The following is a 21,849-nucleotide window of genomic DNA, read 5'->3' as shown; positions in this document are numbered from 1 at the left end:
CCCTCTGAGGACGCAGGTTCGCAGTTTGGGTGTCCTCCTGGACTCAGCTTTGAAGCTAGATGCCCAGGTTTCTGTGGTGGCCAGGAGTGCTTTGGCACATTTAAAGCTCTTGTACCAACCAGACCTGTCCATTGAGATGCTGGATCGGGCCACATTGGTACATGCCTTGGTTACATCCTATCTGGACTACTGTAACACACTTTCCTTGGGGCTGTCTTTGAAGAGTGTTTGGAAACCTCAGCTGCTCCAAAGAGCTGCTGCAGCAGCAGCAAAACGGTTAACTGGGGCAGGTTACAGGTACCATACTACTCCCCAGTTTAAGCTGTGAGGTGGTTTGAGTCCCAATTTTGGGGGGAAATCAGGATATAATAGTAATGATGATAATGATGATCATAGAACCATAGACTTGGAAGAGACTCCAAAAAGGGCCATCCAGTCCAAGCCCATTCTGCAATGCAGAAACTCACAATCAAAGCACCCCCTTTGACAGATGGCCATCCAGATGGCTCTGTTTAAAATGATGATGATGATGATGTTGATGATGATGATGATGATGCATGTCAGTCACAGTTTAGCCATTTTGGCCTCTAGGGAGAGTTCAAGCTTAATTTATTCTAGGACCCATTTACAATTTGTCTTTTTGCCAGTCTGTGGTGCTTATAGAAGTCCCCTCCAGCACCGCATTTCAAATAATAATAACAACAACCACAACAGGTTTAATTTAAATCCCACCTCTCCCAAGGGATCGAGGTTTCAACAATAAAGTAAAAATACATAAATAAAATGGATAAATACATACATAAATAAAAATGACATAATCCCCTTATTCCCTACGTAAAACTAAACAACAACATTATACATACAGATTAAAATTATTTAAAATAGACATAATTGGGTGAGACATTTTGGGGCAGCCATAGGGCAATCCATATCAGTAGAGTTGATTTTCCACCCATCAGCTTTTCTCAGTGTCCAGCTTTCTCAGCCATACATAGACATTGGGACTGCAGTGGCATGGATGAGTCTGACTTAGCTATTTAGGGCTGAAAACAACAGAAACCCATAGCTGACCTTTGAAGAAGTTGCTCTGCTCTGGATGGGCTCAGCTCCTGCAGGTGACCGGTGGAAACCTTGCCAAAGATGCACTGGAAGGATGTAATGACAAAGAACCATAATCTCTGCAAATAACAAGGGAAGATGGAGGGGATTAGAAATAGATGAGTGGAAGAAGCCATTGGAAGGCTGTGCCTGTGCACAGCTTGGGTACCTGCGGGAGCAGCTCAAAATATATATGCTGTTAATGTCTGGAAATGAGACCTTTGAGAGAGCTCATTGCAGCTAGAGGTCCCAAAATACCCCAAAACCCCTGGGTCCCCTCTGGTCTCAGATGCTAAGCAGTGGCTGGCCTGGTTAGTACTTGGGAGGGAGACTGCCAGGAAATGTCGGCTGCTGCAGGCTGTGTTCAAAGGAGGGCAGCCCCAATCCACCTCTGAGTCTTCCTTGCCTAGGAGAACCCTTTGGATTCCACAGGGCCGCTGTATGTAAGTCGATAAAGAAGTTGGAGGCATCTGCTTTGCTTTAATTGCACCTGAGGGAGGAAATCCTACCTAAAATCAAACAACCTTTGGCTGGTCCTGGTTCTTCCTCCCATCTGATGTTGTGGGATGGGGGCAGGGGAATGTGTGGAGGTTTATCCAGCTTAGCAAAGCTGAAGTCATCCCAAGTGGGCCATTCCAGACTCAGAGGCATGGCATCTTAGAACTGGAAAGACCCCCAAGGGCCCCCATGTAGTCTAACTCTCTTCAGCCATGCAGAAGACACATGCTGAAGCGCTCCTGAAAGATGCCCACCCAGCCTCTATGTAAAGACTGCCCTTATAGGAGAGGCCACCACTTTCTGAAGTACGTTTCACTGTAGGCAGCTTTTAGCCTCGGGAAGTCCTTCCTAATGTTAAGTCAGGATCTCTTTTTCCCATAGTGTTGAATCCATGCTTTGGAGTCTTACCTTTTGGCTCTTTCATGCATCTGATAAACTCATGTGCAAGCGTAATGAATCACCGGGGGGGGGGGGGGCTGGTCCCTACTTGCCCTCTGGTCGTTCTTACCAACATCACCTCCTAACTGCCTTCCAGAGCATGTGCACTGCCCCAAGCCTCATGCAATGAGGGCAAGCCGCTTCCAGGAGAGGGGCAATGGGTTCTTGTTGTGCGCAATCTATGGAGAAGGGAAGAGAAGGACTTGGGAATCCTGCCTTGGGGTCCGGGTGGGTTTAAGGGGCAGAGGTGGTCCAGTTGCCCCTCTGGGCCCCTGGCCGAAGTGTCACTGCCCTGGCCTTGCAGAAACAGAAAAGCCATGGAAGTGCCAGGCCAGTTAAAAACGCCATTCTATAAATACCGAGTAGTCAGGGGAAACATTTGGATAACGTTACAAGGAGTTTATCTGACAGCGCGTTATTTATGCATTTAAACGTTTGCGCTCTGCCTTGGAGGGCAGCGTTCCTGAAAGGCGGTTTCCGGTGAGCTCTGAAAATGGCATCCCCCAAGTACTGCAACCCCTCCAAAAAAGCAGAGCACCAGGCACCCTCATTTATTCATTTCCCCTTAGTTATTTCAGAGGTTTCTGCGCATGGCTGGCAGTGCCCTCAGGGGAGGTTTCCAGTGTTAAAACAAATACAGAGCTTGGAAAAGTTGTCTGTTTGGACTACGGATTGCACCAGCCGTGTTGACTGGGGATTCTGGGAATCGTTGTCTTAAATAGTGACATGTTCAGGCTCTGGCCGTTCTCCCAGCATATCAGGACAGCTGGGGACATTAGGATTTTATTATCGTGGTTATTGCTGTTGATGCTTTTTCATGTACAGCCAGCCCTCTGTATCCAAGGATTTCTTTATCCATTGATTTAAGCATCTGCAGTTTGGAAATTATTTTTTAAAATATGTAAATTCCAAAAAGCCAAGTTTGATTTTGCCATTTTTATAGGGAGCCCTGTCTTATTATGCCACTGTATATAGTGGGACTTGAGTATCCACAGATTTTAGGATCCACAGGAGGGCCTGGAACCAAGCCCCAGCGGACAACCAGGGTCCACTGTATATCCCATCCTTTCCTCACTGTGATTCTAGACATCTTATAGAATATTAAAACTAGATTTAAAACATACCCCCCAGAATCACTAAAATATATACATTATTTGAGAGAGTAACTAAACCATCTTCAAAATTAAATTGGTTTAAGAATTTGTTTGAAAGACAAGGTGGAGAAGCAAACACAACACACTGTGGCATTTGGGGTGCCATGGCACTCCAACACAAGACCATTTGCTTTGTGGAGTTTGGGTGGGAAGGTGGGTGTTGCTTCCACTGGTTTTGGACTGGGAAGCCACCTCTCTCCCAGTTGGCTGCCCCTGCCCTGTTTTGTCCGCTGCTGGGCTGACCCTTTGAGGGCAGCTGTCTTTTTTACAAGCCAGATAGCCAGCACCATAGCCCTCTGCATTGGGTTGCCTGGGATGGACCTGTGTTTGGGGCCTACCGGCATCCATGGCCATGCTTGGTTTGGGGGGTTCTGGGAGTTGTACTGCAAGAAGCTGCCAACCTTTGGGAATGCTGGATAGGAGGTATGTGCTTCTGACCGAGTTGGGTTTCCTCTCTCTTTCTTTCTTTGCACCACAGGAGATCGCCTCCTACTTGATCACCTTTGAGAAACATGAAGAGTGGCTTTCTTGTTCCCCGAAGACCAGGTACGGGAGCCAGAATCTTTCCCGATCTGATGTCATGGACATTTTTGTGGGCTGTGTATGGGGCAGGGAATCCAGGGATAACCCAGCCCCATAGCCAGCGGGGGGAAATACTGGCAAAAGCATTTCCCATTTCAGCATGGGCACAAACTATATCTGGTAGCTCACTTGTTCTCCTAGACCCAGAAGGCCTTTGTATGTATTTCTTTCATTCAGAGCAGTTCTGTGACTCTTGTGCAGCCACCAACCTCTTTTTTCATTGATTTCCATTTAAGAAACATCTTTAAAGTTGCCAAATGGGGGAAAGGGACCGTCTTACTGTTCAATTCAGGGGTGGGGAAAATGCAGCCCAGGCTCTTTCTTGTGGGCCTCTGAAGCCCCACAGGGAGCTCTCCCACAGTTAAACAAAATCCAGGCCAAAAAATGACTGGTCATGGCCTGAACCACCACAAACCCCTCCTCAAAGTGTAGTGGCTGGGCCTCATGGCAGCGTCCTGCAAGAAAACAAAGCCCAAACTCCAGGCTGAAAACCAGCAGATCATAAAGCGGACAGAGAATTGGAAGTGGTTTTGCAAAATGGAAAGTGGTTTTGCTTCAGCTGTTTGTTTGTTTGTTTGTTTGTTTGTTTGTTTTTTGGCTCTGGTGCAACTCCTGGGGGGCAGGGGCACAATTTGGCCTCTGTCCCCCATAGATCTACAAACCTGTGGTTTAATTGTCTGGGGCAAATGGCCTCTTGGGAGTGTTGGGGCGAGGAGTGTGTGTTTTGTGCCCGGCCACAGAATGACTGCCCCTCACTCACATCATATATCAGCCCACCACTCTATCTGTTTTAATAGATATTTTAATTGTAACATGTTCAATCCTGTTTTAAGGGGGGGAATTTGGGACACAGTGTTGTAGATGTGGATTTTAATGTATTGTGAGCCGCTTTGATTGTCTCATCACAGAAAAGTGGGAAACAAATAAAAGTTTTATTATTTATTTTATCATTTTGTATCACAAGCAAGCAGCTTGCAGCCTTTATTAGATGTAGGGAACCCAGATCTCAGGGTCTGGACCACCTTTTCGCTGCTCCTCAGAGCAAGAGGGTTGCCTTGAAAATCATACACACACACACACACACACACACACACACACACACTCTACTTTACACAGCAGAATGGTGAGTATTGGGTCCCTCACTGCTTCAGGCAGTTTCAAAGCATCTAATAATACTGTTTTTGCTTCAAAGGAGCACTAGGAAAACATCATTTGGCTGGAGTACAACTCTCATGTTAAAAGCAGAGCTGACAAAGGAGCCAAAAAATATACCTTTTCTCTCCCTTCTGTTCTTTGTAGATCTTGGAAAACTTAATTTCCACCAGAGAAATCTTTTCTCATTTGTTAGACCTTCTAAAATGGACTGGCATGCTCTGAGCGATGTTGGCTGATGCTAAAGGTGCTGTGCTTGGTGCCATTTCTGTACCTCTGCCCCCCTCATCTCAGCGGAGGCTGCCTCAGGGTCTCTGGGTTTGACCCCTAAATCTCAGGGCCTGGGATGCTTTTCATCTGGCCACACTTTGCTTTTCGGGACTAAAAGAGTATCCACTTTAATTCCCACTTGAGAAATGGCAGAGAAAGCAATGTCTTTGAAACATTTGTAATGAATAGCAAGTGATTACTTTTTATTCCTGAAAACAACAAATGCTTGGTTCTTTTAAAAAGAAACCTTCCTAGTGCCAAGGTGACCAGATGTCCTCACTGAAGGAGGACAAGGCACCATAAAACGTAAGGCAGCATTAAAAGCCTGAAAGTGGCCCCTAGGCCTATGCTGGTTGCCCAGCCGTCACAAGATGCAAAGGGATTGCAGGTGCGCATGCACCGCCATCTCTCCCCTTCCCCAAGGCTGAGCCAAGGGACCTTCCTGGGGCTGGTGTCATGTTTGTGCAGAGCATCCCACAATGCAAATTCCCAGTATCAAAGGCACTCATTGCCTCTTCTTCTTCTCCCCTTCCTTCCGTTTTCTCTTCTTCCTCTTCCTTCTCCCTTCCTCCTCCTGTTCTCCTTCTCCTTTCTTTCTCCTCCTTGTCGTCTTCTCTATCTCCTCCACTTCCTTCCTTCTTTCTCTTCCCCTTTTTCCTCTTCCTTCTTCATCCACATTCTTCTTCTTTCATGTCTTCTCCTTCTCCTTCCATTTCTTCTCCTCTTCCTCTCCCTTTTTTCCTCTTCCTTCTTCCTTTTCTTCTTATCTTTCTCCTACTTCCTTTTCTTCTTATTTTTCTCTTCTTTCTCCCCTTCTTCCTCTTGCTCCCCCTCCTCCTCCTCCTCCTCCTCCTCCGTCTTCTCTTTCCCTCTCTTCTCCTTCTTCTCTTTCTCCTCCTGGTCTCCTACACATGGCATCCTGGCAGACCCCAGAATGGCTCCATCATCCTGTACAACCGCAAGAAGGTGAAATATCGGAAGGACGGTTATTGCTGGAAGAAGCGGAAGGACGGCAAGACAACCCGCGAGGACCACATGAAGCTGAAAGTGAAGGGCGTGGAGGTAGGGCCAGGGCAGGCAGACCCTTGAGGCCAGGACCAGGCTGGCTTTGTTGGGCAGTCTGCAGGCTGTGCCCCATTGTAGTGGGCACTTGGGGGGCTCACGGCCAAGGCTGCTGGACCAGCACCCCCCTTTCTTCCTCCCTTCCTCCTTTGCTGCCTGGTCCCCTCCAAGACTTGGTGGTCCTCATATCAGTGAGGGGTTGGGAGGAATCTGTTCCGGGTTTCACTCTGAACGTCAAAGAACCTCCAATTTGCTGAAGCCGTTTGAGGGTGAGGGACTTCTAGCGCCTTGAGTAGTAGTTCCTTTAGAGCTGAGACAAAAGCTCAGAGTGGATGCTGGGCCTTTCCCCTGTTCCTCACCTGCCCCGGCCCAGAGGAGGAATGGCGGCCTTCGGTCACTTATTCTGCCCCTCTGGGTGGGATTGGGCCCAGAAGGACAGAGCAAAGAGACCGACAGCAATTGGGAGGCAGTGCGGCTACTCAAGAGAAAGGGACCCCAAGGGCTCCCCAGCAATGTGGGTGAGCGTGGAAGGCTTGGAAAAGTTCCTTTCAGGAACTGCTGCCCTCCAAATTCCACCTGTCATGCAGCGGGGGGGGGGGGGGGTACTGTTCTAAATACACAGTTTTTAACCTGCTTTCTGCCATTTTAAGTGCATGTTTGAAGGAACTTGAAACATACACTTAAAATGTCAGGAAGCAAGTATGTTATTAACACTTTAATTTTAGTTTAAAGTTGTTTGTTGATAATTTCTTAAATATATTGTACTCTTTTGAATATATAAACTGCCTTGAGGTCCAATCCTGTAGAACAGGGGTAGGCAACCGTTTTGAGCCGGGGGCCGGGTTGCTGTCCCTCAGACAACTGGGGGGCCGAAGCCAAAAAATAAATAATTAAATAGTTTTTTTTTTTTTAAAAATTAAATAAATAAATAAACCGGGACAAATGTAGGACAAAATTTTCAAATGGAGGGCACTTTTTATATAAAAAATGGAGGACACGCGAAAAAATTTGCTGAATTTTAAAAAAATGTTAAGATAACAGAAACAACAGAAAACAATTTGGATAAAATTCTCTGGGGGAAGGAAAAAGGCAAGATTGCCAAAATATACAAAGAACTTATGAGTTATGAATTGGAAAGGGAAAATGTGACTGATAGTATGATAAAATGGGCGCAGGAGATAGGACATACGATATCTATGGACAATTGGGAGAGAACATGGAGAAAAACAGCCAAATTTACGGTAGCACAAGATCTAAAGGAAAACTACTTGAAGGTCTCTAATAGATGGTACCTCACTCCAGTAAAAATTGCTAAAATGTATAACTTAGGTACGAATAAATGCTGGAAGTGCCAAAATGAGAAAGGATCATACTACCATATGTGGTGGAGTTGTTGGAAAATTAAAAAATTTTGGGAAAAGGTTCACCATATTATACAAATAATGTTAAAAATACAATTCTCTATGAGACCAGAAGTGTATTTATTGAATATGACCTCATTCTTAGGAGAAAACAATGAGAAAAAATATTGGAAAATCATGTTATACCTTATATCTGCTGCTAGAATACTAATTGCAAAAAGTTGGAAGAGTAAGGTGTTACCAAGTATAGAGGAATGGCTACATAAAGTTTTGGAATTAAAAAATATGGACATTTTGACATCAATAATAAAAAATAGGAATGAAGAAGTGGAAAACTGGAAATTTATAGAAGACTTCTTGAAAAAATATTGGCATTTAAATGATTAAGTAACATGACGAGTATAACACTTCATGAGGGGGAACTATTGAAGAGTAACAACGTGAAATTAATAAGATAAAGTATTTCTGTGAATTATGTAAATACTGTATATCTATGTAAGGACGAGACTGTTTTTGTAATCTAAGAGTGTAATTGCGTGGAACACAGATAATAAGATGTAATAGATATGCAACAGAGTTGTTGGAATGACAATGAGGTTGTATAATTTTAATCCAAAAAATAAAATTTAAAAAAATGTTAAGATAAATGCATGTTTCTGAGGCTTCTATAGACAATTGCCCCACCATGCCCCTCACGCGAGACACCAAAAGCCCCGGCGGCAATCGGCGGCAGGACCAGGCTGGGGCTGGTCCCAAGGCCTTGCTGGGCCGCATCCGGTCCGCAGGCCGCAGGTTGCCTACCCCTGCTGTAGAACAAGGCAGGATGTGTATAAAATTTGGTATTCTTAATAGTAGTAGTAAGAATAAGTTTTGAGAGGAGGTCTGGCATCCTGTTTTTCTGTGGTGGGGAAGAAGTGCAAGCCTTTAGCCCAGTCAAGCCCCCCCCCCCCTGATTTCTGCCTGCCTTCTCTTCCGGCCCTTTCTGCCCCCCAATGTCTTCCCCTTCCCTGCAGTGTCTCTATGGCTGCTATGTCCATTCGTCCATCGTCCCAACATTCCACCGGCGCTGCTACTGGCTGCTCCAGGTAAGTGGGATGAGTGTCAGGGGATGCAAAGGAAATCCATGGGCCCCTGGCAACTCTTTTTGTGGCCCCGAATTCCCCCTCACCTGTGGTCCCTGTGGTCTTTTTCTGGCACAGTGGGGATGGGGGGATGCTGACCCAGCAGTTAAATGTCTGTGCTGCAGCCATTCATGGTCACAAGGTTGTGAGTTCGATCCCAGCCAGGGCTCCAGGGTCAACTCAGCCTTGCATCCTTCCATGGGTTTCTAAAGTGAGTCCCCAGCTTGTTGGGGGCAATTGGCTCACACATTGTAAACTACCTAGGGAGTGTTTAAGTGAACTGACATGTGACATAGAAATTTACTTGCTATAAGAGACCCAGGCCTGACCCCAGCCAAGGTGGGGTGGGTGCCCTTTTTCTGGCTTCAGCCCAGTCTCACCCCAAGCCTCCTCTCTTCCTTCCAGAACCCAGACATTGTGCTGGTCCACTACCTGAACGTGCCGGCCATCGAGGACTGCGGGAAGATCTGTGGGCCCGTCTTGTGCTCCATCAACAGTGACCGCAAGGAGTGGCTGAAGTGGTCCAAGGAGGAGCTGGTGGGGCAGCTGAAGCCTATGTGTAAGGCTGGTGGGCGAGGGATGGGCAGATAGGCATGTGGGTGGGAGACCCCCTCGGATTGTGGCAGGGGCTCCAGGAGAAGAACGGAAGGGGGGACATGCCACGCCACTGGGGGGGAAATGGGCCATTTATTTGCGTACATACCGTACTTGAAAAGCAAGTGAGTGAGTAACAGCCGGGGAGCCCCTTGGATTTGGGATGGAGCTCTATGGGGGGTACAGGGAAAGAATATGGGGGGCTCCGCAGAGGAAGGGAGGCTGGAGGATGAGGATTATGACGGTGCTATTGGAAAAATATATTATTATTATTATTATTATTATTATTATTTCTTACCTGCCTCTCCCCACAGATTGAGGCGGGGAAGAAGAACAAATCAACAATGTACAACATCAGTTAAAACACATTAATTAAAACATGCAAAAGTTTAAAAGGACAATTCAGCATCTAAATTCACAATTTTAAAATCATCTGGATAAACCTGCCAGAAGAGACTGGTCTCCAGTGCTGTTTTTTATATTTGCTTGCTGACTTAAAATATTGACATGCTGCCCCTGTGTTTCAAGACAGTGTTTCAGGGCAGTGTGCATGAATAAAATGAATCATAGAATCATAGAATAAGGAGTTGGAAGAGACTGCAAGGGCCATCCAGTCCAACCCCATTCTGCCATGAGATTAAATTGATTTAGAACCATTTGAATAATAATAATAATAGTGGTGGTGGTGATGTCCTGCCCTGTATCAAAAGGTCCCAGTTAAGAAATGAATGATAAGACTGAAATCACATGAACAAATTCAGCAGTTAGAAGATGGAAATGGTACATGCGTGCAAGCTCTTTGGTGAGGGCACAATGATGTTAGCTTTCCAAAGCAGTGCAAGGCATGAGAACAAGTAGCTTTACTGATGTGCATATTTACTTATTTATCACTATTTATATATTTACATTTAAATAGACATTGATATTTTATTTTCATTCTGCCTTTTCCCTGATGTGAGACCTGGGATGGGTTTTTTAAAGACTACTTTTAAATGGTCCTTTAAACATTTGCAACACAGTTTTTCAAGTTTAATGTCTTCCAAGGTTGTTTTGTCCTTTTTTAAAGTAACAGGATCAAAGAGGAATTGAAACAAATAATCATTTGGTAAGAAGCAAATGGCTACAGATTATTTCCCAAATGCTTTTACTAGGAAAGGAGGAAGTAAATTACAACTAAAAAGTAACTTTCCAAGGTGTGTACTTAGCATGCATTGGGAACTCATTGCCACAGAAAGTTCAGAGGACTGTGAGCATAAATGGTTTTTTAGAGGAGTTAGACAAGTTAATGGGGATCTCTCAAATTCATGGAGGCCAGATGGACCCAGAATAAGGAGCAGAGACGTCTCTTTTGGGACCCGCCATTGCCAATGACAGAAATCTCACACTGGTCATTTTGCTAGTGACAGAAACTGCAGGACAGCCATCTTGCCAGTGACACAAACCTCACGGAAGGCATCCTGCTAGTGACAAAAACCACAGAGTGACCATTTTGCTAGTGATGGAAATCTCTAGGCGGCCATCTTGCGCTTTGTGGGTTTTCCAAGGCAGCTCTACCCAGCAGCTGCTCCACACAAAGTGCTGAACTGGGCCAATACCGGTTTGACCCAGTTGTTGACAGAGCTTGGAAATGTTGCTTTTTGGGGGACTACATTGTCCAGAATGCCTCAGCCTGCATGGTCCAAAAAAGTAATGTGGCCTGTTCTGAAGTCAGTCTTCTGAGGTAGAAATAAGCCACATTCTGCAGAATGCCTTGCTGTGGGACTGCTCCTCCTGAGCCACATAAACCAGTTGGACACAAGTTGTGTAAACCAGTCCAAAGTTGGGTTAAGCTGGGAAAGCCTTCTCTCAGAGCATGGTTGGCTACTCTTGCTGTTGTTTTGCAGAAGCACTAAGAATTTTGTGGCAGTTGCCCTTTCCCAAGCCATGTGCTTTGGTGGACAATGGAGGTGTGATGGCTCCTCCGGTCTCAGTGTGGCCTCTAAGCACAGACTTCGTGTGGCCATGACCGCTTTTCCTCCTCTCTGTCCCACAGTTCACGGGATCAAGTGGACCTGCAGCAACGGGAATGGGACAGCCGAGTTCTCCATCGAGCAGCTGGTCCAGCAAATCTTGGAGAGCCACCATGCCAAGCCCCTGCCCCGGACTCACGCCTGCCTCTGCAGCAGTAGCCTCGGTTAGTCCTCACACTCGGGACCAGTCATGTTTCTCCTTTGCTGTGGGAGTCCTGGTGGAGGGTCCTCCTGAACACCCATGCTATCATGCAGTCTAGCTGTCTTAACTCTTCAACTAGAGGCTTCCACGTCAGTTGGGCAAGGAGTCCAGTATGCATTTGCTTTGGACTTCCAAGAGCTCTCGAAGGGGCAGAACCTTCTCCCTCAGATGGCTTCAATACCTTGGAGACCTCCTTGAAAGCAGTCCCACTGACATGATACAGGACCCAACAGCTTCTGTTTGGCTCTTTCCTGAACCCAGCTGCTGGTCCCACTTTGTAGGAAACCTGTCAACCCAGCCTAGACAGGTCAAGACTTCTTGCCAATTCTGTTGATACCCAGGCTCTGCTCTGGTTGGGACAGGCAACTGGATTTAGGTCAGAGGGGGAATTTTTACTGGGCTTTGCCTTGCATGCCTCACTGTGGGTATGCGGTCTGTGAGGCTGATGGGAGTTGCAATGCGGCAGCATCCAAAAGGCCATACCACTCCCACCCCAATGACATTTTAAGTAATAAGCACGCCATAAGCCATGTGCTGGGCCCTCCATAGTTGGTTGGACTGGAAGAGCCAGCATTCCTGACAATGCTAGTCTGGCCCAGGAGGGCTGCTGGGAATTGCTGTTCCCAGGACCTACAGGACCCCCACAATGCAAAACTTGCATTGACAGGAGGACATACATGTGGGGTTTGGGGAGGGGGAGATGCAGGCCAGACATCTCTCTCCCTCCTGGCTCTTTGGCAGCCATGTCTTGACTGCGTAAACCATTTTAAAATAGGAAATTTGATAAAAGTGAGAGTGAATCCAGGCCACCAGATGATCACAGAGTAAAGGTTTCCTCCTCCCTCTTTCTCCTTCACACACCTTTTTCTTCCTCCTACTCAGTAGTAGTATTTTATTCCACTTTACCCTGCGGCAATGAGCTTTTTAGTTGACTAAGAGCCCGTACACACAGGCCAAAATAAAGCTGCTTTGGGTCGTTTTGGAGGTATGCTGTTTAAATTATTCATGCGTTCTAAGAGGCCAGAAGATGTGCCAAAGCCATGCCCCAGCCCTAAGGACTGGAGCTCAGCTTTGGCGCAGCTTCTAGCCTCTTAAAATGCATGTGTCATTTAAACAGCATACCTCCAAAGTGACCCGAAGCAGCTTTATTTTGGCCTGTCTGTATGGGACCTAAGTGTTTAAAGTAAAAGGCATTCCCACCCCCACCTCCAAGATTCATTGTTTTCAAATTAAGTACTTAAGAACTGCAGAGAGCAGTGATGTGATGATGACAATGGTTGTTATTCCTACTGTTTTCCAAGTACTGGGTTGCAAATTAAATTATTAAAGCTAATATATATTAAAACATACAAAAGATGTCAGGAAAATATATGTGTACAGTATATGTCAAAAACAATTAATCTGTAGAGTCAAAAGCATTTAGACGTCATTAAAAGCCAGAATATAACAAATAAACCAGTATACAACGGGCCCTTCCCTTACGCAGGGGATCCATTCTGGATTCCCCCATGTAAAGGGAATTCCGCGTATACTCACACCCCGTTGGAAACAATGGGGCATGTGCTTGCGGTGTGGCGTGATGCACATGCGCCATTTACCCAATTGCCACGCAGCTTCAGCATAAGCTTGAAGTATGGTGTGCCCACGTATGGCACAGGTGCACTGTACCAGTAAAAGCACATCACAGTCAATTCTTGAAAGCCTGACAGAGTAGGAACCCTTCCATAATAAGCTCTGTGCTTGGAAGGCAATGAGAATGCTCATTTGAAGAAATCTGGCCAAGAAAATCAAGGGAGAGGCAACATGGTGTAGTGGTTGAAGGGTTGGACTGGGACTCCAGACCAGGGTTTGAATCCCTTCTCAGGTCCAAAACACACTGCAGAAATATTCCAGTTTGAGATTTAAGTGCCCTTGCTCAGTGCTAGGGAATCCTGGGAATTGTAGTTTATTGTGGCACCAGAGCGCTCTGATAGAGAAGGCCAAATGTCTCATAAAACTGCAGTTCCCAGAATTCCCTAGCATTGAGCCAGGGCAGTTAAAGCAGTCTCAAACTAGATTATTTCTGCAGTGTGTTTTGGACCTCAGGCATGGAAAGCCCCTGGGGAACCTTGGGCAAGTCACACTCTCTGCGCCTCGGGGGAAAGCAATGGCAAACCCCTTTGAATAAATGTTGAGAGACAGTGTGGTGCAGTGGTTTGAATTTTGGACTAGGACATAAGTTACCATCAATATAGTCAGCCCTCCGTATCCATGGCTTCCACCATCCATGGCTTGAAAATACTCCTCCCACCCCCCAAAACCCCAAAAAGCAAACCTTGAAAATGTCACTTTATATAAGGGACATCATTTTACTACCCCATAGTAAATAATATGACTTGAGCATGCACAGATTTTGGCATCCATGGGGGGTCCTGTAGCCCAAACGCTAGCAGATACCAAGAGTCCACTTTACTACAGTAACTCTTGGGAACATGTACTTTAAAAAAAGAAGAAGAAGAACTTTATATCCTATATTTTGGGGCTGTTTTGCAGATCATCTAGTGCTGAAACGTCAGACATCATGGATTAGTTCCAGATTAAATCTTCTTAGGGATGAAGAGGACTTGGGTTGGATCCTGCCAACTGAGTATGCCATTCCTTCACTGTGACATCTCCTTCCCTTTTGTTAAGCAGGACTGTCAGCTGGTATAGGAAATCTCATGGGACTCATTGGTTTCAGATGGCAGATTAGTTTATTAAACTGACATAGGTTTTTCACACGACTGAATCAATTGTTTTGCAGAATAGAAGAGCTAGTCTTTATTTTTAGAGCATGCATGTATGTGTCACAGCAGCCATCCTGTCTCACATGCATTTCACATCCTAGAACAGTGGTCCCAAACTGTGCTCTTTAAGTGATTTTGGACTTCAGCTCCCAGAATCCCAGACTATTATTGAGCAACATGGCTGAGGCTTCTGGGAGCTGAAGTCCAAAATTTCTTAAAGGGCACAGTTTGGGAACCACTGTCTTAGAAGGTGCCTCTGTATCCCAGCTGAGCATTAAAAATAGAGTTTGGGCATCCAAAGAAGAGGGGCAGTAGGCAAATGTGGAAATGGCGTGCAAAAGAGTTTTGGGTACGAAGGGGTTTTGCCCTTTGCCATGTTAGAAATTTGGGGACCGAAAGGAAAATTAATTTATTGGGGCAGAATTCTTACTGGTGGCAATGTTTTCATTTTTGCCCCCCTGGTGCCTGCTGTCAACAGTTCTTATAAATACCTACATTAAAAACCATTTACATTTGGGGGATGAGGGTACCTTTAAATATATTTTTAGTCAACTTAAAAAGTCCTCGCCTTAGTGTTAATTGGAATAAAATATGGTAAATGGGTCAATATTTTGTCTTGAATTTTCACAGGCAAGAAGCCTTTGCAGTCCATAGATACTATATAAATGTTTTCATTTCAGTCCATCATTACAAAATGATTTTGTCAAAAGCACATCCCGAGATTGCAGGTGTCCTGAAGGCACATTGTTTGATTTTCCTAAGCCTTCTTGTCCTTGACTTGAAATGATGTTGGTTTGTACTGCGAGAGAGATGCATGCAGACACATCCACAAGTGAGAGAGCCAGTGGCTTCCAGTTGGAAACCCATTTTGGGGTTGTGGGTATAGGATGCAAGGAGTGTTGGGTGCCCTCCAGTGGTCAAGGTCTGAATTACCACTTTACCCCTTTAATTCCTCACAGCCAGAGACACTGTGATTCTCTGATGCATTTTAGGAATGGCCTCTAGTGCCTTTAGTTCTTTACAATGTCCTGTTTTGCTGCTCTTTTTCCCTCTCAGTTTTTATTATTATATGCTGTTTTGCCGTTGTTTCTCGCTTGCATTAAATGTTCATTTTTAACACATTGCACTCTGCCCAGAGATAACGGGCGCAACTTAGCCAGGGAATGGATGTGCTCACTTCTCTTTCCCGCTCTCCCCCAACCCTGCTGCAGGGAGTCCCGGCCACGTCCCACACAAATGCAGCAGCACGAAGCACCGCATCATCTCCCCAAAAGTGGAAGTCCGCCCGTGCCCTTACCCTGCTCTGATGGAGGTTCAGAACATCTCTGGTGCCCCAGAGGCCAAAGCCGAGCCGGAGCCACCCAGGACCTCCAGCTCCAACAGCAAGGAACTGAAATTGGCCAAGGCAGCTTCCCCCAGCATGGCTGATGCCACTCCGGACTCCACACAGCCCTCTGCTGGCCTGGCCCAGCCCAACGGTTTCCCTAAGCAGGAGCTGCCGGCCGTCACTCTCTCGATGGGCCTTCCTGGGAGTGCCATTTTGGTCATGACTGGTCTTGGGGGCACAGAGAAGCCACTGGCCCTGACACCCAGCCAGCACCTGGTCTCTGGAGATGGCGGCGGGGGCCCCTCACCGCCCCTGGGCTTGGCCCTGCTCCCGGGGCCGGGCCTGGTTCTCTCACAGAACCTCGACTCCACCATGGAGACGGGCGAGGTCAGCTCTGCCGCCTTCGACCCAGACTGCTTCCTCAACAGCCCCAAGCAAGGGGAAACCTATGGAGGGGGGGCTGGGCTCCAAGCCAAAGCTGAGCCCCAAGAGAACGCCGCTGCCGCCACCCCCCCAGACTACTCCGTCTATGTGCCCACCTCCAACCGCTTTTTCATCCACGACGACGGGGCCCAGCCGGCACCGCTGCCACCCTCGCCATCCCCCTCTGCTGCTGGGACAGAGGGGAAGAACAGCCCTGAGACTCCCATGGAGACCACGGGAGAAGGGGAGTCTCAGGCTGAGGCTGGGACACCTGGCGAAGGCAAGGGGCCACCCTCGGAGGTGGCATCGGCCTTGGAAATTTCGGCCACGGAGCTCCAGGAGGAGCTGTACTCCATAATCCAGAAGGCGGCCACGAAGGCCACGGTGGGGGCCTCCTTTGGCCTCTCTTTCGACAACCACTTCCCCGACCTTATTAGTGAGCTCATGACGGACGAGGGAGGGACGGGCAGCGCCAACAGTACTGAGGGGGCCGGCGGTGGGGCAGGGAGCCCTGTGCTGGTCCTCTCTGCAGAGCCCCTGGCCGAGCCCTGCTATGCGACCGAGGGGGGCCCTCCGGGGAGTTCCCCACAGCCGCTGGTGTCCATCACGGACTTCTCGCCGGAATGGTCCTACCCTGAGGTGGGTATGTAGCAGGGGAAAGGCATGTAGTCTTGGGGGGAGTGCTAAAGGTCAGACAGCCAGGAGTCTTAGGTTTTCTGGGTGTCTGAGGCATTGAGGGGCAGGGGTAGGAGGAAGCCTTGAGATTAGGGGTCAAGAACTAAGAGAAGACCTGGAATGTTTGGGGACTGAGTCAAACAGGTGATGGGCATGTGGGGTCATGCAGTGGTTGGCAATGGGAAATCTGAGGAACAGCACTTGTCCCTATTTGGCAAGCTGTGTTCCATCTCGCTCATCACCTTACTTTTTCCCTCCTTTCCCTCTTCCGGAGAGCAGGGGGGCGTCAAGGTGCTTATCACTGGGCCATGGATGGGTGAGGCCGAACCATACAGTTGCCTCTTCGACCAGATCTCTGTCCCTGCCACACTCATCCAGTCTGGAGTGCTGCGATGCTACTGCCCAGGTAACGGGCTTTTTGTATGCTTGTGTGTCTGTGTGTTGGGCATTTGGGGCCCCTTCCTTCCTGGGGCTATTAGGCCAATTCAAGGGTGTCTTGGGGAGAGGGCACCACTTGCCTCTCATGTTCTTGATGGCCCCTTCTGTCTCACCTTGCAGCCCACGAAGCAGGCCTGGTCCCCTTGCATGTGGCCTGCGATTCCCACATCATCTCTATGTCCGTCCTGTTTGAGTACCGGGCCCGCAACTTCATGGCACTGCCCAGCACTCAGCTGGATTGGCTCTCTTTGGACGGTGAGTCGTGCTTACAGGAAAAGGTTGTGGACGGGATGGGATTCTCCGACTGGGTTTCCCAAAAGATGAGGGGCTGGGAGTCTGCCTGGGTTCCTTCCTATGGAGTGGATCTGGGTCTGGTGCTTCTGTGGGAGCCGATATTGTTACTTCATGTGTGCTGAGGAGGAGGTCACAGGGCCAGAGAAGGACAGAAGGAGCCCTCCAATTTCCTGGGAGGGATCCAAGGGAGAAGACAAGGCTTGCCTCAGTGTCATGTCTGGGATGGGGTGCTGGAGTTGCTGAGGTCCAGGTTATTGGTGGGCTGGTGACTGGATTGGGTAGGAATGGTGGCGATGGAGGGAGGAGGGTGCTGTGCCTTCCTGAAGCCGGCGGCGGCCGTGGGGGGGGGGGATTGTTTGTGGCTTTGCTGTTGGAAAAAAACGTGCCATGCCATCCAAGCTGGGTCTGGGGCCAGTTCCAGGGTGTCGTCTTACAGGGAAGGGGGATATTCCTGGCATGGCGCTTTGTGTGCAATGGAAACTGGAGGGCTGAGAAGAGGAGGACAGGAGAGGTCAGAGTCAGGCGTTTCCATGACGGAGCAAGACAGGCCAAGAGTAACAAGCGGACGGGCACTGTGCCCACTGCTGCTCCCCTCGGAGAGAACCCAGGCGTCATAGCACAGACTGTGCTGCAACACGGCATCCGTCCACCTCCTACTCTTCTCCTGGGAAACCCTGAAGCCCTGGCTCCTCCTCATACAGATCCAGCCCATCTCCAAGGGGTCCTTTCTCTCTTCTCTCCCCTTGGGGTAGCTGTCACCCAAGCCCTGGGAAGGAGGTGGCAATGGTGGGGTGTCCTTTGGATTTCTGCATCTTCACCTCCCCATGCAGAACTGTTCTCCACATACTCTACAATCTCAGTTGGGGTCCATTCATGCATACGTTTTTGGGGGTCCATTTCCACTGCCAGTGCTCCAGGTACGCTGAGCCTCAGGAGCAAAGCAACAACTTTTCTGGGTGAGCCCTCCTCACTTCCCCACAACAAGAGATTCCTTCCATAAAAGACAAAGCCCCCCCGTCTTCCATTGGGTCCATTCCTGGAGAGGCAGTCTCATTGTCACAGCCCTTGGAGGTCCCGGATGCAAGAGACATTGTGTACCTGGGAGGGGGTCTGGCGAAGGACTTTAGGGGATTTTCTGTTTTCAGCCTGGCTCAAGGCTTGGAGCCGTATTTGTTTACCTTGAGAAGTGCCTCCCAAGTGTCCCAAATACAGATAGTGATGATTCTGCACACTTTCACAAGGCAGGCTGTCTGTCTGCAAGGGACATGGCTAGGGCTTGCAAAAGTTACTTTTTTGGCCTACAGTTCCCTGCAATACGTGTTGCATTTTCCACATGCTGGAAATAATTGAACTTGTGAACAGTGCAAGTTGTCTGCTTGCAAGTTGTTCTGTGCAAGTTGTTCAGAAGGTGATTCAGAGATTTGTAGTGAAAAGAAAAAGTAGCTTCCCCACTCTCTGCCCTATCCATCATTCTGTTCCTGTGGTGGCCAAACCAGTGCCTCGGTAGGGAGCTCACAGGCGGAAGAACATGTGCAAGAGAGAGACAGAGAGAGGAAAGCGTAATTAGCAGCCCATCTTGTGCAGCAATGTCTGGAGGGTTCACCGAAAAGTACCTCTCACTGCGGTTGCCAGTTTCATTTTTATGGCAAATGGCAAACTGGATACCTGCAGATGTCTTTGGAGCAAAAAGCCCCAAATTTAAGTCTCACCTTGGGGGTCTTTGTGTACCAGCCCCACAGGGCAAGTGGATGTTAAGAGACACGTGGCCACACAGTCCTTGGACCAGGCCAGATGACTGAAACAGGTGTTTGGAGAGAAGGCAGTGTTTGTGGAGGATTCGGAGAGATGTGGGTCCCTTCAGCGTCACCTAACATTTTGAGCAGTGGATTCTGGGTCTGCTGCATGGAAAGTGGGTGGTCTGTCCTATGGCCCCTTCTGCCCACAGAAGCTGGCACCCTCAGTCTGGAGGTACCCAGTTTGCCAAACACCTGTTTCAGTCATCTGGCCTGGTCCAAGGGCTGTGTGGCCATGTGTCTCTTAACATCCACTTGCACAGCCCTGTGGGGCTGGTACACAAAGACCCTCAAGGTGAGACTTGAATTTGGGGCTTTTTGCTCCAAAGACACCATTTTCCCATTCCCTGATACTGATTTTTATTTCCCTGTTATGTGTCTTTGAGTGGACTCTGATTTATGATGAGCCTCTCCTAGGTTTTGCTTGGCAAGAGTTAGAGGAGGTTTGCTGTCGCTTTCCTCTGAGAAAAGGTAACTTGCCCAAGGTCTTGGTCTTTGATTCCAATAGACCAGGGTTCAAATCCCTGCTTGGCTATGGAAACCTATTGGCCTTGGGCAAGTCCCACTTTTTCAGACAAAGGCAAACATCCTCTGAAGAATTCATGCTGAGATGCCCCTGCGAGACGAGTGCTTTAAACCACCTGTCCAATTTGGCTTTATCAGTCTGAACCTAGTTAGGACCCAAGTCTAGATCTTGCTGAAGCCAGGGGCCATAGTTGCTAGGAATGGAGGTGTCCTTGCTGAAGGTGACCTTTCCCTGCTCCAATCAAGAGGTTTCTCATGCCTGAGGCTGTTGGAAGAGGCATGACTTGGGATCAGTACATCAAACTCCTTTTCTGTTCTCAAGAAGACCCCCAGTGAAAACAGGGGAGGAACAATGAGCCCCTGGATGTGTGTATTTTGTAGGTTGGGGTGAATGTGGCAGGAGAAGACGCTTCTCTCTCTTCCAGCAAGGCTTGGGTGTCAGTTTCCCTTGTTTTCCACTTGCTGGAAGTAAAACAAAAAGGGAGTTCATACGGGTGTCTGTCCTGGCTGGCCATGCAGAGAGAGAGAGAGAGAGAGAGAGAGAGAGAGAGAGAGAGAGTGTGTGCATGCGTGCCCCTTGCAAGTGAGTGCCTTTAGATCTCATTAAGGGATTGCCACCCTCCCCTCCCCCCCCTTTGTGGCTATTTTGGGGACGGCTGGAGTCCACTCACACTTTGCAGAACCACTGGGCTCTCTCACTTTGAACTGGTGGGGAGTCAGTCCTGGGAGCTTGGCTGGTGGCAGGCAAAGGGCCAGAGAGGAAGAGGGGCAGGAGGAGGAGGCATCTCTGTCCCCCCCCCAGCGCCCTCCCGCTGACTGGGCAGGTGGGTGCCAGGGAGGGGTCCCAGACCCACCCGCAGCGCTGCTAACTCTCCTCACATACCAGGGATAGTTGGAGTGTCCTGATTGCGTGGCTCCTGCTGAGTGCCCCCCGTCGTGCCGCTTTTCTTGTCTAAATTTTCCTTGGAGGGGAGGGTGGCACTGCCTGGGACTCTCCGCAGACTCCTGCAGAGGCATTCTGGTTCCTGCTGGGAGAAGAGGTGGGACGGAGACCACCGGAGTGCTGGGCCTGCAGGCGAGGGGTAGGGTGGCCCCCCACCGGTGGCCCCCTCAGGGGATGGACAAAGCAGGTACCTAGGGTGCTGGGGACGGAGGTGGAGGGATGCCTACCAAGCGGAGGAATAGGGGAAGTCCTTGGGGCAAGTAGAGATTGGTTGGGACTACTATGTGTACGGCAGGGTAGTTGAGGGAACAGTAGGAGGAAAGAAGGGTCCTGTTTGATGTTGATTTTTGTGGTCTACCACGAGGTTATATCAAGTCTGACCCTTCATTCAAACCACAATGAGCTCTTGGAGTTGAATGGCTGGGTGAAGCAACACTTGGGTAGAAAGGAGTTCCCTCTTGAACTCACTCTGGTGGGAAGCCCTTCTTTCACCCCTCCCCAGCTTCATTCGACTTCGTTCTCCCAAGTGTCAATGACAAGTTTGTAATGGAGACCAGGTGGCTGGTTGTTGCTGCTGTCGTTTAGTGGTCTTGTTGGTGTCTCTTGTGAGGCTGAGATAATGTTTCTGGTTCACTCGAGAACTGTCTTCTTTGAGCAGAGGAATGATTGGACTGAAAAGATCTTTTTGCGGGGCTGATGGGTGAAGTGTGTGTGTGTGTTTATAGAATGAATGGACAATAATGGAAGGCATTCCTCCATAGCGTTCCGCATGGGATGGCGAGAATTATGAATGGAAAAAGAAGGAATGGCCAGAGGGAAGGACAAAGAGGTAGCCCTGTAGCGGAAGATTTTAGCAACACGTTTGTTTGGCTTAAGAGGTGCGGGGTTTTCCTGTGCTCTGCTTTCAACCTTGGTTTTCTCTGCTCCCCTTATGATCAGTTGCACAATGTAAGGGTTGAGCAGGGATAAATGAGGTTGAACAATGAAACTGCACCGTGCTCCACTTTGTGAGGGTATTATTCCCTGAAAAGTAGGCAAGGAGACTGTTGGCTATACCAGCAAGATGGTGACCTGGTATAGGTGGGGAAGTGGGCAGTAGACCTAGTATTGAGGTGGGTAGGAGAA

At 48.4% G+C, this 21,849-nt stretch overlaps 1 protein-coding gene across 7 annotated transcripts in view; it reads left to right on the top strand.

Moving 5' to 3' along the window:
• LOC149304405 (calmodulin-binding transcription activator 2-like) overlaps positions 1-21,849 on the top strand; it is a 49,362-nt gene that overhangs the window by 8,024 nt on the left and 19,489 nt on the right. For 5 of the 7 annotated variants that reach the window (XM_089480921.1, XM_089480919.1, XM_089480920.1 and 2 more), the window contains exons 4-11: positions 3,667-3,734; positions 6,119-6,254; positions 8,629-8,700; positions 9,142-9,295; positions 11,363-11,503; positions 15,518-16,695; positions 17,011-17,137; positions 17,290-17,424. In XM_089480921.1, the coding sequence (XP_089337047.1) occupies positions 3,667-3,734; positions 6,119-6,254; positions 8,629-8,700; positions 9,142-9,295; positions 11,363-11,503; positions 15,518-16,695; positions 17,011-17,137; positions 17,290-17,424 (2,011 nt within the window). Of the gene's footprint in view, positions 1-3,666; positions 3,735-6,118; positions 6,255-8,628; positions 8,701-9,141; positions 9,296-11,362; positions 11,504-14,073; positions 14,168-15,517; positions 16,696-17,010; positions 17,138-17,289; positions 17,425-21,849 lie in introns of those variants that run through there. The other 2 variants (XM_089480922.1, XM_089480924.1) reach the window with 2 other exon arrangements.

Source organism: Sceloporus occidentalis, unplaced genomic scaffold (assembly GCF_023333645.1).
Source record: "Sceloporus occidentalis isolate IW3139 unplaced genomic scaffold, rSceOcc1.0.p SCAF_14, whole genome shotgun sequence".
NCBI lineage: Eukaryota > Metazoa > Chordata > Lepidosauria > Squamata > Phrynosomatidae > Sceloporus > Sceloporus occidentalis.
This window is presented reverse-complemented; position numbering and strand designations above follow the sequence as displayed.